Source organism: Periplaneta americana, chromosome 4 (assembly GCF_040183065.1).
Source record: "Periplaneta americana isolate PAMFEO1 chromosome 4, P.americana_PAMFEO1_priV1, whole genome shotgun sequence".
NCBI classification, from domain to species: domain Eukaryota; kingdom Metazoa; phylum Arthropoda; class Insecta; order Blattodea; family Blattidae; genus Periplaneta; species Periplaneta americana.
Window position 1 is genome coordinate 24010640 of NC_091120.1, and position 17425 is coordinate 24028064.

At 34.0% G+C, this 17425-nt stretch overlaps 1 protein-coding gene across 5 annotated transcripts in view; it reads left to right on the forward strand.

Annotated features, from left to right (window-relative positions):
• Window positions 1-17425, forward strand: part of LOC138697602 (endoplasmic reticulum aminopeptidase 1-like) — a 248723-nt gene that overhangs the window by 216663 nt on the left and 14635 nt on the right. For all 5 annotated transcript variants that reach the window (XM_069822984.1, XM_069822983.1, XM_069822987.1 and 2 more), the window contains 7 exons: window positions 306-531; window positions 2415-2569; window positions 6047-6295; window positions 8634-8792; window positions 9972-10212; window positions 11062-11245; window positions 14188-14409. In XM_069822984.1, the coding sequence (XP_069679085.1) occupies window positions 306-531; window positions 2415-2569; window positions 6047-6295; window positions 8634-8792; window positions 9972-10212; window positions 11062-11245; window positions 14188-14409 (1436 nt within the window). The remainder of the gene's footprint in view (window positions 1-305; window positions 532-2414; window positions 2570-6046; window positions 6296-8633; window positions 8793-9971; window positions 10213-11061; window positions 11246-14187; window positions 14410-17425) is intronic.

Consider the following 17425-nt stretch of genomic DNA (forward strand, 5'->3'; position numbering starts at 1 on the left):
TGTATACATACTATTTCAGCAATGACTTTCAATAGTAAACAAATTAAGTCGCCAAGAATGCTTTGTTTTGCTTGAATTAAAGAATGAAGACCTATTGTGTTTCGTTTTTGTGCACAAGAAATTTTCGTAATGAACATCATCCTCGATTATAAAACTGCTTTATTCTTTAATTCAAGCAAAACAAAACATGTTCGTATTACTGTATAAACGTGCTTCTATATTCATTTTCATGTACATTCAGTTTTTCATAATGTGTCAGCATTTCACCCATTTCAAAATGAAGAATGTTGTTGTAATTGTTACAGTTACGTGATGACTTTCAAGAATCAGTAGAAATGAGTACGTACCTTGTAGCCTTTGTTGTTTGTGATTACAAAAGAATAACAAGACAGACACAGAAGAAGGTTTCAGTGTCCGTATATGCTCCCAATGAGATGATATCCCAAGCTAGTTTTGCGCTGTCAACAGCTGCAGACGCTATGGATTATTACGAGGAATTCTTTGGAGTTCCTTATCCATTGCCTAAGCAAGGTATGTTCTGTTATTTTATTATTATTTGAATAAAGACACACTTTTTTTTCATAAACTATGCAATTATTTTCGTACAAATAATTTTAACATTATAAATCTAAATTACTGTCTGTTGATTAAGGCCTGGAATTTTTCTTTTTTCTCTTTTTGATGGTTCCTGACAAAAAATTTCAGTAGGACAGTAGTTTGTGTTTATGTGCATTCGAGGACACAGATTGTGATTTAGGCTATGTATAACCTATTTTGATAAAACTTTGTATGCATATAATATCCATAGAACATCCCGAAAGTATAAACCTAAAATTTGGACCTAAGAGAACTCATCAGTCTGCAAGACACCACTCTACTTAAAGTGTTGAATATTTACGAGCTTCATACATTTTATGGCAGTAATTACGTACAGACTTCCAAGTTCCAGTTATAACATACTGCGCATGCTCAGTAAACACAGTCCATTGTCTTTCTCACAGTTACATGACTGATCTGTTCCATCTCATATCTACTATGAACTGTTTTCGTACATAATGGAGTGGGGCGTTGTTTGGCTATGAATTGTTCTCATTTAGAGCATCTGTGGTAAAATTTGGTTAGCCATAGTGTTTCGTTTAATTTTTTGTCTTACTCAACAAGATTTTACATACTTATTTGTCTCAAGTTTGAAGTTAACGAAATAAGTTTAATAAACAGTTAAAAGACATGAAACTGGTGAATGGGTAAAATTTCTGTACATTCATACGTAAACTTTAATGGAGATTCGGAATATGTAAATTTTAATATAGGTTGCCATTTAAAAGAATAAATTATACATCTTGATTACACAATTTTTAACACTATATCACTTCGGAAAACATATTATGTGTCTTTCACGTGTTAAATTTTATGTTACCTTGTTAACATGTTTCGGCCTGCTATTGGCCATCTTCAGAACTGGTTGTTGCTGGTCTTGGCGTCTTTTGTTTTGTTTCCAGCGGGGGTGTCACACTCTTTGACTCCACATTACATTACACAAACACACCCCCACAGGAAACAAAACAAAAGGCGCCAAGACCAGCAACAACCATTTCTGAAGATGGCCATTAGCAGGCCGAAACATGTAATAAAATTTAACACGTGAAAGACACATAATACGTTTTCAGAACTAAAATAATAAAGTATACTGTCACACCCTGAATGCCTTAACAACTTTTTTCGAACACTGGTGTCATATTGTATTGTTTATCTCCAACAGCTTTTGTATAAAACTTTTTTTTGTAATATTAAAATTCAAGAAGTTATCATACTTATTGTGTACCCTGTTTTAACAATTATTAATAACACTGAGCAAAGATTCACGTAATATGTACGAGCATATTTAAGTTTTTTCTTCATGAATCTAAATTTAGGTTTGTTACTCTACAAAAAAAATATATAAATTTTACATTTTTCTATTTATTATTAAACAAAACTCTATTATTAGCACATATTAAAATTGAATAATACATACACATAAATTTGTTCATTGATTTCATAAATTTCTTACCAGAAGCTGTTCTCAAATTAAGACAAAAAGGTAAGTGCACGAAAAAAGAGAATAAAAATTAAGTAATACTGAATCTTATGCATGTAGGATGTAAATGGGCTCAGTTCAGAATTGTTAAATGTCTTTGAAAGCGTGTAATTTAATACAGGCATTGCTACCATACAACTGTATTATTATAATAAGAAAAGTCGAAAGAAAGATGTGTTTTGTGAGAGCATGGCTTTTCAATCAGAAACATGCCTCTGGCATGCATATAGAAAGACATGAATATTAATGATAATGTATTTCATTACATAGAACAATATGTATGTATTATGTATACAATTTGAAAAAATATCACCTTTTATTCATATTTGTTTTTCAGATTTAATTGCCATCCCTGATTTTGCTGCTGGGGCAATGGAGAATTGGGGATTGATTACATATAGAGAAACTTCTATTATGTACGATGCTGATGAAACATCTGCAGCCGGCCACCAGTGGGTTGCTATAGTCGTAGCGCACGAATTAGCTCACCAGGTATCTGATCATACTGCACTTTAAAGCATCAGGAAACCCCTCAGTAGTAGTAGTAATTCCTGTCATTCCTCCAGGAAGCATGAGGTCTTAATGAAAGCACGTCGCCGAACTCTCTTCCCTGCCAAAGCTTTAATTTTGCTCCAGCCTTTCTTTTGTTGGGCTTCTTTCCTCTCTGCACTGAGCCAGATAATTCCAAGTCAACCTCTCTTCCTCGTTTCATTTTGAGGAGTTCATTATTTGGCTTCTCTTCGCTATATTTTGGTGTTCTTTTCTAGGTACATATCCAAACCATTGCCATTTTTATCTCCCTCCAAATCTCATTTTGTGAAGTCATCTTCCACAAATCCTTTTTTTAAATACCTAGTCGTTTTCTGCCAGATTCCCCCAATAAATCTTAAGCACTTGTTCAAGTGAAGTTGTAATTACTTATTGTACTGTATTTATTTACATTCCATAGTATTTGTACATTGCTTCACAGCTAGAATATGGAACATGATAAACAAAAGGAAAAAATCTTAATAGTACTATAAAGTCTTAGGGCTGTATTCATAGACATTTTTAGCGCGGGTTTCCGGTGAATGATCAGCTTTTTCGTATTCATAAACCAGTGTTATGGCCATAAAGTCATTTAAATATGCGCTCCTGCATGTATGACTTACATTATCTAAAGTGCAGGTAGTAAGGCCGTAAAACATTACAACGAGAGGAGTTCGGCCGGCACCGTGGATCGTGTCCCGGCATAGCTCAGTTGGAAAAAGCACTCAGCGCGTAAAGCTGAGATGTCCCAGGTTCGATTCCCGGTGCTGGAACGAATTTTTCTCGAATTAAATGGTAATAATACACATTGGCTACTTCATAGTAGTCGTGTAATATTCAGTGAGGTAGGCGAGACCTCATATATAATGAATATGTGATGTATTAGCGATAGGATATGATTTGAATTCTATACAAGTAACCAGTCGATAGCCGGGGCTAGCTTAGTACGCTCGTAGCGCGTGCTGCGAAATGTCTATGAATAGCACCCCTAATTATTTATAGTCACAGTCTAGTTGAAATGTATACAGAAGAGTTTTACAATATAATTTACTAGCACAACACAAAGTTTTAGTATCAATACTTAATAGAACACAGAAATATTCATGAAGCGTTGTTGAATGTCACGAATTCACCTACAGAATAGAAGGCGTGAGAAATTAGGTATAACTCGACTGAGGCTAGTGGAGTCCTGCTACCCGCAGCACCACTTGTACTGCTCCTGCGTTCGTGTAGCGTCATCGCTCTAGTTCACTCTAGCCTCAGTCAAGTTATACTTCTTTAATTTTGCCCTAAATAATTTCATGTTTTGAGTTCCATTTTTTATATCCATAGGGAGGCTATTAAAAATTTTTACTGCCATATAACGCACTCCTTTTTTTATAGACGATAGACTTGCCAATGGAGTATGAAAGTCATTTTTTTACACGTATATATGCTATGAACTGTTGAATTAGTTACAAAGTTTTCACGATTACATACGACGAAGATTATTAATGAAAAAATATACTGACAAGCCATGGACATTATTTGTGTTTTTTTTTTTTAATAGCCCTACACGATTCCCTAGATTTGGCACCTACTATTATTCTATTTACTTTTTTGTGGTAGGAATATACTATTACTGTCTGTGGAATTTCTCCAAAATAATATTCCAAAACTCATTACCGAGTTAGTTTTTGAATTTTATGAATTTTTGTTGTTGCTTTCCAAATTTCACATTCATATACGAAGATAATTTTTATATTAGTGTTAAATAGTCTTATTTTAGTTTCCAAGGATATTTAGTTTTCCATATGGAAACTGATTGTGAGAATGCAACTTTAGGGTTTATAATTCTGGCCTTTACATCTTCATCTGAGTTATCCTGTTTGATTCAGTATTTCTAAGTATAGAATTTCATCTACGTTCTCTGTTTATCACCAAGCTGTAATCTTGTTCTGTCATAATATTTACCCTCATTCTTTTAGTTGTCTATTTAAATACGTTCCTGTTGTACTTTGTACTCTGTGCAAGTCACATAATTTTGCTTTAATTCCTGATAATCTGTGAGCCATTAAAAAAACATCAGCAGCGTATTTCTGTACCCTCCAATCTCAGTCAATCCCCATTATAATACTTCTACGTCTTCGATTACATGCACTTATCATTGCTTCATTGAACTAGAATAAACAATAGTTTTTGACCTCTAGTACTGGAGATTAGTGACTGACATCATTTTTCCTAATAAACAATAGGGGCAACATCAAACATCAAACATTCTTGCCTTCTCCGTATGTCACTCAAGGACTGGTGTCATATGCAATATAGGACCTACATAATTATCTTATGTACTTTTAATAACAGTGATAATTTTTCTTAGCTTTCCAATTTGTTTTAACTCCATATTGCTTGTCTTTCACTTAATGATAAATTTAAGGAATACTTGGTATAAAGTGCTCTTCGATTTTGAAGACTGTTCCATAATATTTTTATTGTATTTATAACATCTGTTCACAATCTACAGAGCCTTTGCTTACATAATGTAGAACACTTCATTAACACAATCAAAAGAATAACACGCAATCTATCAATCAATCAATCAATCTTCTTAATGTATCCAGCTGTTTGCTGACAACATAAAATCCACTATAGTCCACTGTAGTCTATTCAGTTGTTGTTTTTCACGAGAAATGAGGGGTATTTTGATCGGTGTTCATTATAGATGCCTGTTGCTAGTAGCCAGATTGAAATATGGTGTCAGTCCAATGCAGAAGCAAAATCCATTCCCTGTAATATAAAAAATGAGGCTAAAAGAATAAACACGCAATCTAAATTGGGTTAATATATAACAGAAATCCTGTTTTTATGAACCATCTGAGATTGACAGATATGAATTCTTTTTGTTCTTGATTCACAACAGTTTTAACACGTGTATATTAAATATGATGATACGCTAAAACTTGTTAAACAACTTTTGATATTGTATTGTCTTAACTATTAAAACTTAAGAAGGTGCTATAACTTTATAACTACTTTCGGCAGGGCTGGGCAGCAAGAGCGGATTCTACTCTCTCATGAGGAGCCATATGATTTCTCTTCATCCCCTTTCTTCCCCGCCAAACACCGCGCAGCGTTGATTCAGTGACAGATGAATATTAAGCGTCCCCATTTAGAGTCTAGTTCCGCTCCCGATGCCCAGTCCTGACTTTCGGCGTGGTGTGCGCCATTTTCGAACCATCTTGACTCTTAAGTTTTAATAGTTAACACAGTACAGTATTAAAAGTTGTTAGTTTAACAAGTTTTAATGTATTGTTATATTTTAGTTCTTTTATTATGGATTAAATAATCTTTTTGATGTTAGGAATGTAACTGATAATATTAAAAATTAAGTTGTTTTGGAATACACAAAATGTGTAATGAGAAAGTATGTGTTATCTTTATGACACATTTTATTTTTTTCAGTGGTTTGGAAATCTTGTAACAATGAAATGGTGGAATGACTTATGGTTAAATGAAGGCTTTGCCAGCTACTTGGAATACCTAGGCGTAGACCACATTATGCCTAGCTGGAAGATGATGGATCAGTTTATCTTGGATAAGACACATCCAGCATTAAATCTAGATGCTCTGGCAAGCAGCCATCCGATTTCGGTTGCTGTACATGATCCTAATGAGATTGAATCTATTTTTGACATAATTTCTTACAGCAAGGTAACATTTTTAATATGCACTTCTTTCTAGCATAAGTTGTGATTAATTTTATGACTTTAAAAAATATTTTTTAAGCAAGAGACATTGAGAATCTTTATATAGGGTCAAGTAAGGCTAATATGACACAGTAAAAAAAAGGCGAGGTAATTTGATATAGACTTCAAAATGTACCAAAGGCTCAGTTTGAAAATGTTTAAAACTGCGATTATAGAAGATCATTTTATGCTCTTTAAGGAGTAATATTGAACAAAGTTTTAAAAAAAATCATTATTAGCCTCATAAATGTATTAAAAGAAAAGGCAGTTTTATTTTTGAAAAACTTTGATGTGGTACTCTGTTACTTTTGTTTGCTCTTGAATGAATAAAGATAGAATAATTTTTTTAAATTTTCCTTTTACTCAGAATAGTGTCAGTTTAATTTTTTTCTAAAGAAAAGCTGTGAATGTTGAGCAGTCTAGCAGTAATTATTGGATGAAGGGTTATTATGATGTTATGTACAGTATACAATAAAAGAAATCGAACAAGTTGATCAATTTTCTAACATAAAGTAATTTATTACCTCTTGAGGAGTTTTTCATAATTTTTCAGTTCTTGAAGAATGTTTGAATTGACATTTTGGCATGGCACCTACAATACAAGTTAAAAGAATTACACACACAGACTCATTTACCCAAGAATTTTGGCTTAATAGTATTCTTACTGCTAAAATTTAACACAACTTTGGAAAATACATTCATCATTATTTAAAAATGTATTTTAATTTATTTTAGCGATGTACGTACGTATCCAATGTTTACCCACTTCACTTTACGTGATTCGAGTTCCGCCTATTGCGGATAAGTGGCAGGACTGTGACCCTTTTTCTAGTTGCACACCACTTCGGTGGACCACGCTGTACATGATGTGTATCTGTGAAGAGTTATGTCGTGTACTAGGTTGAGTGTATGTGTAAGTGTAGTGTCTGGAATGAGTGATAATGGAGACGATGAGAAAGGGAGAAGGGGAAACCCAGTGCCTGCATGTAGCCTACTCCTGTCGAATAGCACCAGCGGGCTGCCAGGCTTAACATTCCCATCTGATGGATGAATAACTATCAACAGTGGCATATGCCTTCCCCTCATATGCACTGGGGAGAAATTTGGGATTTAACCCAGGCATATTGGTGCACAATCTAGTGATTAGAAGTTGTGCACCACCATTTCTCCTAGTCCCGAGGTAGGAATTTTACATGTCTGGAGGCAGACTCTATTTTAGCAATATAAACTATATCATAATTTTCTCGATCTGTTTCCTTATACACAAAAATATTATTTGGACATAAAAAAATTTTCTAGCATTGGCATTACAAAAGTTGCTAAATCTTGATCAATATTAATGTGATTTCACCCGAACTTTTACAGGTGATACATTAGCATCTTTGTGTATCACAACAGACTTACTTTATTGCTCTGTATAATATGGCTAGCTTTATAGCACTGTATCAGAATAGCCCTCTAGGTGTATTACAATATCCCACACAGAAAGCTATTATGGTATCTGCTTTGTTTTAATTTTATCCATTATTACAGATAAAAAATAAATTTAACTTCAAATCCTCCATATATGTCTAAAATAACACATGACTTCATTTTTTCAAATTTGTATATGCTTTTATAAAAAGATTACATCAAAAGATTAATTTCTTGTATCATAACAACTCTACTTGACCCTATTTATAGAACCCTGAGGTGTTCCAACAAATGAAATCAAATTATTTATGATATAAATGTATCTAGTAAACACATACCAGTATTTTACGATTAATTAAAGATATGAGAACATAATTTTTAAGAAGAAAACCGTTAATTACTTTTCGTCCTTGGCAGTATGTCACTATTGATTTTATACTATTTACTACATAGAATCAAAATTTTACTAAAGCTGAAAGCAGCAAAAAATTACTACATAAAGACTTATAAGGGAATTTGTGAATTTGTCAGTATTTGTAACATAGAAATAGAAGTCATTAGTTGACAGATTTTCTTTCTGTATCTGTTCTTATGTATGACTCAGTTTTTATTTAAAAGCTTAAATAGTTTACTGTAATAAGTGCGACAGAAAGAACTACAGATTCGGCAGACCACTTATAGATGGGGACGCGGGTGAATGACGCAAAGTGAAGTACCTGACATTGGATTAAAAAACTGCCTATTTTTGTGGATTTATCTAAAACTAGCATTAATTTTCTGTTGGATGGTTTAATTAAATATCATTCTTTTGTAGTAGTTTGTTTTACTACTGTTAAGTACAGTTGACTTCATTCATGATATTTTATACATACAAACCTTCAATTTTTCAGGGTGCATCAATTCTCTACATGTTAGAAAAGTTCCTACATCAAGCAACTCTACGAAATGGCCTCAACGATTATCTGAATACTCATAAATATGGCAATGCGGAAACCAAAGACCTGTGGAATGTCCTAAGCAAACATGCTAACCAATCATTGGACGTTAAAGTAAGATTCGTTAAATGAAGATGAATATTTATAGGCTTAATGTTAAGTTGTTTCATTAGTAATGTTTCGTGCACTACAAGCTCTGTTCAGTTACAATTCACCATTGAAGGAGACAATGTTATCATGTCTAATATATGGTTCATAGAGTTATGAGATTGTTTTTTATGTTAATGTTTATTATAAACGAAAAAAAGTGGCTGCAACAAAGTGTCTGAGATACCTGTGTTTCTTCGGAATTACTGTAAAAGACATGAATATAAACCAGTTATTGCAGTACGAAAAATTTGTGGAGTGTAGGGTGAATTTGTGATGACTGCATATCAGTAATTATAGTAATAATAATAATAATGACAATAATAATAATAATAATGTCCCGCGCTGTGGTGTTGCGGTCTAAGGCATCCTGCCTAGGATTCGTGTTACAGAATGCGCGCTGGTTCGAGTCCTCATGGGGGAAGAAATTTTCTCATGAAATTTCGGCCAGTGTATGGGACCTGTGCCCACCCAGCATCGTGATGCACTTTGGGAGCTACGATAGGTAGTGTAATCCGGTTGCAAATGCCAGCTATAATGGCTGGGGGGCTCATCATGCTAACCACACGATACCTCCATTCTGGTTGGATGATCGTCCACCTCTGCTTCGACATGTGGGCATGAGGTCAGCAGCCGGCTGGTCGGTCTAGCCCTTTACGGGCTGTAGCGCCACGGATTATAATAATGATAATAATAATAATTCATGTTTCAGGAGGAATAAAAATTTTTTCTTAGGCATCTTTCATTAGGCCTGTATTTACTATCACAATCAATTGGCTAAACAAGGGTACAAGTTTATTGAGCCATTGAGCGTAATGATTTATTGTTAAAAATAAGTGCTTAAAATAACTTTTTCGACCTACATCACATATTTCAAGAATTAATTGATGTTACATCCTTTTTCTGAGGAAGTCTTCGATTATTATTATTATTATTATTATTATTATTATTATTATTATTATTATTATTATTATTATTACCTACATTATCATTATGACTTTCATCTTCACCATCACAATCATCACTTCTAGCTTGAGAATTTACAAAATTATTAATTTGTCCAAAATAAAATACACCTTTTTTATCCACAGAGCTCATAAACTCATACTCTGAATCATATTGAAGTACACTAACTTCATCTTGCAGGCTGTCATGGATACATGGACAAGGCAAATGGGCTTTCCACTTATAACAATATCAAGAGACAAAAATACAATAACTGCAAAACAGAAGAGATTTCTTTTGACAGTTAGTGTAAACAATGAAACAGAGCAGATGAACAATGAATCAATATCTCCTTTTGGATATAAATGGTATGTTCCACTGAGCTACTATACCAGTCAGCATCCAGGCAATGTGCATCATATTTGGATGAATATGAGTGATGGTAAGAATTATTTAACTTCGTTCTGCAAAGAAATTTTACAACATTACATTTCTTTGGATCAAATTTCTGTACATTTAAACTAAACTAAACCACATTATCAACAATAATCATGACTACAATAATATAGAAACAGATATGGAAATTTTACACATCACACCAAAAAGTTCACAATTAAACATCCTAGAACAGTACGAAATATATAAGAATACAATAGCATACCCACAATATATACTTAACACACAATTGCAGTTCAATACACACACATTATTCGACGTCATAATACATCATAAAACACAAACAGCCAGCCCCACCATAGGAACAACACACCCCCACCCCTACCATCGACAAATGCATATCGTAGAGTCAAGATCACCAGTGGTTCAAGAGACACTGAGGATGACATGACGTAACGTCGAAACGGGCCGTCTGTCGAAGGTATATACTGTTTTTAACAATTTTAACACTTTTTAACGTAAGACTAAATTTTATGGTTTTAACAAAGTGTTAACGAGAACTTTAATCAATAAACTTCTTTCAATCATTTACTATCATAATACACTGCTCTTTCTTAAAATGACTGAACATATTAGTAATTAAATCAATGGCTTTCCCAAAATATGTATGAAATATTTTATACAAAATATTTTTATCTCGAAAAGGGAGCAAACACGAGCAAAATTCTATTAAACTTTTTTGTTTGAAATATCTCAAAGTATAACCCCTTGAAATTAATGACATTGCTTACGCGGGGAGGTGGGGGTGTGTGCGTGCATGTGGTGCGCTTTTTTTTTTATCATGAATTGACATTATGAGTCACAGATGAATTGTAACATGAAATATTTTTTGCAGTGAAATTTGATATACCTCCAGACACTTCGTGGATCAAATTGAACGTAAATCAGTCAGGTTTTTATCGTGTCACATACAGTGAAGAAATGTGGGAATCCCTTATATCAGCACTACAGCAAAATCATTCAGTCTTCAGTCCAGCTGACAGAGCAAGTCTCATCGATGATGCTTTTACACTCTGCAGGTCAGAATAATTTATTAACAAATACAGTTTTAAGTCTATCCTATGTAAAACCCTGAGAACTGTTCCCGTAAATCATTTAACACTAGTTTATTTTGTTACTAGATACAATGACAATTCGACAAATTAATATTAAAACAGAATATCAGACAATCAATAATAGTACATTATGCAACGAGCCTATAATGGTAGTAATTAAGACACGAGGATGTTTATGAAACGAGCGCAAGCGAGTTTCATAATTTTCATACGAGCATCTTAATCACCATTATAGACAAGTTTCATACGACTTTTTATGCTCGACCATATTTCTAACTTTAAATTATTCATAAGTATTCATGTTATTGTTATGTGAGTGAGTGCAATAGCCTACCTCATGAATTGTGAGATGTGCGCAGATGCGAAAGTATTGATTTTTTCTGGGAAACGAATGTCGACGACCTTGATATAATCTAGAGAGTAAGATAAACATTAGTCTTGATATAACCTTGAAATTGAATTCGACATTGAAAAACGACATGACAAATTGAATTTATTTGAATATTATTTACAATTAACGCTAATTACACTAATGGTCAACAAAATTAAACATATCTTTTGTTAAAAGATAATGAATGTGTGATTCTTATAGCACTTTTCCTGTCGATTTCAGATCTGTTTTCAAAATTTTTCTACCACCCAGAGTTTTTGAGTAATTACATGAAATGTGCTTTAGACTTTTTTAGTATTGATACCTTGTAACATTTTACTTAAAATCATATTTATTTGCCTAAAATGTGTGTGAAATAGATTTTAGGCTATACTTCGCTTGAGAAACATCTCTTTTGAGTGTCCAGCAGTAGTCTGACAGAATATTTGGGCTCCATTTTTCCTGGTAGCGCCTTTCCATTTCAGAAAAATCTTGATGAAAATGCTTCCCTTGTTCGTTGCTCACTACCCGACGACTTTGAGGAAAGAAAAAATAGATGAGAATCCAAGAAGTTATTTTGAGAGATACATGACACCCCATCACGTTATAGTTCTGAATCAGCTCGCTGACAAGTTCTCTGTAATCTTCTGATCTGTGGTTCCTAGAAAGTAACAGTCTGTTGAATGATCCTTAGGTTCCCAGCATATCATTGGAACTGGAAAAGTCATATGATGGGATCCTTTTAGCCAACCAATTAGGCTAATAGAATTACATGGAGCACAACAGATTTCAGGGGCCCAGTTCCTGTCCTCATCTATTTTGCAATCAAAAGAGCACTCGTAAGCTCTTTTAACTAGTGTAGTAAAATAAAATTCACCTGTGTGCTTTCAAAGTTAATTAAGTTGTTTGTTATTTACACAATATTTCGAAATATCTTTCACTTTATAAGATACTTCTACCACACTTAAAATTAGGACAAAGAAAACATGGGTTATGAAACTTGTTTCACGATTGTAAGTTCCAACTCAACTGAGAATTAATACTAAACTCTCGTAGTCTTATGAGGAATAAAATTCACTTTTATGAATTCTGACTTCACGAGCAACAGTGATGTAAAGTTATATGTCAATTGTTAAAGCAATAAAATGAAATATGTGAAATATTTTCTTTCCATTTGCATGTTAAGGACTGTATATAGCAATAAAATAAATATTTTTATCTAAAATTACAAAAAAAATGGTGGGTGGTAGAAAAATTCTGACTTCATTTTTGGAATCAGCAGATGACATTACACAAGAAACAGCAGAAATTGTACATTTAACAAAACCTTTGTTGACCAGTGTTATTATAGTAACAGAACATAACCTTCTGCGATAGTATTTGATTTCAGCCTCCGTGACCTTTCGATAGTTGTCTTTCGATTGCATATCCGAGAATAATCGAAAACCTGAACTTTAATGAATAGGTGTACTTTAATGACATGCATTAAAGGACTGCTACCAGGTGTATAATTACTACATTTCGGCATGGTCGAGCATAAAGTAATTTTTATGAACCTCACTTGTAAGATTTTGTTCCAAATGTTATGATGTGTCGTATTACTGATTATTACTAAGATTGCCATTGTTTATTCCATATTTTTATGTTCTTTTTTATCAACTTCGACTTTGTTCTTCATTTGCCCATAAAATATTTTTTTTTTGTTTTTTTTTCTCTAGTTTTGTGTTAGTAAATATGCTTTTTCAGAAAAAATGTCTGACTTCTTACACAGTAAATATTCCCAGTTAGAGGCATTTCAATTAAGAAATAAAGAAATGGAATACTGTACCCTGATCTTGAGAAAGCTGTGGAACTATTTCATCTACAGAACACTGTGAACGTATGACAATTTTTTTTTCCTTATGGAAAATAAATAGACTGATGTTAGAAATAGAAATTCTTCTGAATTCCACAGAACTAAACTTCAAATTGTAATAAATTATATTGCTGTGCAAGAACGTTTTTTCAGTTTTCAAAGAAAAGGACATTTCATTATTACAGAATGCAAAGTTTCCAATGAAATGTGGTTCTATATCACAAAATAGTCATCATTTTAATCTGATGTTAGTTCCAATATTTTCATAATAATTTGTTTTGTTAATTTCTGTTTATTTTTTGTCCCAATTTCACTTTATGTGGCGAGTTATTACCTGTAATATAATAAGTATTTTAATCAGTTTTATGTTATGTTTTGTTTATATTGTACTTAAAAAAAATAGCAACTAAAATATGAAATCTTCATCTAAAATGTCGATAGATATATTATTTTTTCTTCTCCCTCTTAAAAATCTGGCATTCCTATTACATAGTAATATAAATTTCACATAAATGTAAACAAGGATGTGTTTTACACCAGTAAATTAAATACATGGAAGGAAAGAAAGAAAATCAGAATTGTTTTATATTAACATACGAAATATAAGCCTAATTATTAAATTTTTATTTCCTTCAGAATTTTCTTTCGGACCTTATAGAAGTACCTGTTGTTTTTCTTCAGAGCTGGTGTACTGAATGCATCTGTTCCCCTGAATCTGTCCCTGTATCTGCTTCAAGAACAAGACTATGTTCCTTGGGCAACAGCTCTTGAGCACTTTCAGTCTTGGAGCAAACTTCTTTCAGAATCAGCAGCATATAAACAGTTCCTTGAATATATGAGAAGACTTCTTGAGCCTGCTGCAAAACATGTTGGCTGGGAAGACACAGGCACACACCTGCAAAAGTAAGTTTATTTTCTACTGCTCATAATGTGTTAAAAATTATCATCCCTATCATCACAGTTTCTTCTTTCCTTGTACAGCTACAATCCCCACTTGTATTATTCTCTTTTCATTGTATTGTTGACACAGCTTTCAATACCACTTCATGAGATTCTTACTAGTAACGTGTTCTGTAAGACATATTTCTCTTATGGTGTTTGTGTTTGAGCATGTAATATGGTACAGCAACTTCCTGTTATTTTCTACATTAGCTTTATGGATGGTTGTGAATATTTATGAAGAAGTAATGGAGAAGTTTTAGAGAAAATGGGAAAAATGTAGAGAATGCCTGCCTCCAGTATACTTTCTCACCACAAATTCCACTCTCCCCTTCAGCTTACTGTTTGCTGTACTTAAAGATTAATTTTTTTGGTCCTACAGAATTATCATTTACAGTTACCATTGGTTATTAATGGAGACAAATTTGGTTCGGCACTGGGGATCGAACCCGGGACTCCCAATTCTACGCACTGGGCGCTCTGAGCTATGCTGAGCCTAAATCCACAGTACTGGATCGAATCTTTCATCTTTGGTATTTTCCCTTAGTGGCCTTACTCCATGTTCGACTATGTATTGACACATATACAGTAGAACCCCAATTATCTATCACCCTATTAACCGATTGCCGGATTATCCGACTATCTTTCTCTCGCTCTTTTCTTTTTTTTTGCTACAGACACACACATACTCTATCTTCTTCATATGTATAAAATACTACTATACGTTATAGTACCAGTATATATTTTTTCTAGAGAGTGTTCTTACAAACCTTGACACTTACACAGTATGATCTGCTGTTAGAGTTGCCGTACTGTACAACTTCCATATAAAATATATTCTGTGAGTGTCAAAAGAAAACGTGTATGCTAAGTACCGAAAAAAAGGAAATAATTGTGTGGTTTGGGGAAAGAGACGCTGTGACTCATCTCGCATCGGAGTACGAGATTGGTGTTGCAACTGTGCGCGATTTAATAAAAATCAACAATAAAGTGTATAAAGTATGTAAATCTACAACACGAGACCTGTATTATTCCTATGTTTCCGCTGACAGCCATTACAAGGAATTTCCTTACCCCTTAAAAACCCGTCATTGACAACCAGACTTGAATGAGTGAACTTTTGATTCACTACCTAGCGTGTTAAACACAAGAGGATGGAGGAAATTAATAAATGCAAGTATTATTCATTTAATTTACGAAAATATTTTACGATACTGATTATCCGATTTTTTCGATTAACTGTTCAGTCCACCCCCTTCATTACCACGGATAATAGAGGTTCTACTGTATAAGTCAACTGTCATTTGCTCACTATATTTACAATTATCAGGCTTGAAAGCACTAGAATGTTCCACCAACTAGTTGCTAGCAATGAGGTGGTAAGTCCAGTGATGGGGTTGCCATCTTTAAGCATCTGGACCTGCTTCAATACAGCATTTCCTCAGTATTAGGTGGAATGGTTATACTGCCATGACCCGGTCCCCAAAGTCTCGTTCATAAAAACAGGTTGCACCACGAGAAGGTGAGGGTGGGAAATGGGTAGGAGAGGTTATGTGAGACACATCACTACCCATCCAGGTTTCATCCAGGATCCCTATGTCAATAATGAAGTATAAATGTATTTGTTTGGCTAAACCAGTGCAAAAACATAGTCATCCTGTCTGACTCCAAAGCTGCAATCCAGTCCATCAGCCCAACTACATCCCCTAAAATGGAAAAAGTAAAAGAAATTCATTGCATGGTAAAACAAATTCAAATGCTAAATAAAAAAGTGGTCTTCCAATGGATCCCGGCCCACAGTGGACTGAACGGTAATGAGAAAGCAGATATGTTAGCAAAGAAAGGAACTTATATCAACTTAAAAACAAATTTCAAGTTCCCATATGAATCAATAAAGCAAGTCATGAAAAGAATAAGTTACAGCGAACAGGCAAAACATCAAAATTCAAAATGGAAAGAATCATTCAAAGATCCAAAACTAATTCCTTATCTACCTCGAAAATCTGCTGTGGCTATGTTTAGATTGATTACTGGTCATGATTGCCTCAGTAAACACCTCCATCGTATTGGAGTACTGAATTCACCTAAATGCTTACTGTGCACCAGAGAAGAGGACATGGAGATGGAGCACCTGGCTAATTGTGAAACTCTTAGGACATTTGTGGGCCTTCCATCAAAACATTGGGAAGCAAGAAGGATGATGACTTCATTGTTAAATCCAGAGCATTAGATAAACACACACACACACACACACACACAATGAAGTATCGTCCAAGGGAAACGGTCACTTGGTCGACCTATGAAAAGATGACAGGAAAATCGCTTTTTCAGGCCGTAACAGTTCTTTTGGGACTAATACTTGACAGGATGATGATGATGATATTTACAATTAATGACTGATATATAGTAATGTGAATCATCTGAAACTTGTATTGTAAACAGAGCAGTTAGCATGAGTACCTACATACAACAGCAACTGTAGCGGTAGAAGCTTAAGCTCTCTGAGAGTTACTGTTTCCCGTCCCTGATCTGAAGGAATACTTTGTGTCAATGCAATGTAATACGAGGCAGTATAAGATGGAAATTTATTCTACAAACCATTAATTTTCGCACACATTGCAAAATGATATAACCTTATGAAGCTACGCATATGTGCATTAAAATAAAAACATAAAAAAGTGACGAAAAGGGATTCGAACCCGAACTTCATGCACTGCCTACACTCGAGTCCAACATGCTACCTCCCGAGTCATGCTGCCACATCATTTCCTGTTGCAGCAATAAACAGTTACGCTACAGCCGTTTGACTCGTAATTTTCCAATTTTTTTTTCTCTTGAATCCAGGCCTATATGGAAAAAACCGAGACATGTGTCTTACGAATTTGGCCATACTTTCACCCAAAATTTTCACGACCCGAATCTTGACATCAGAGTGGGACAGTTCCCTTGTCAGTGTGTTTCAACATTTGTGAGGTTTTAA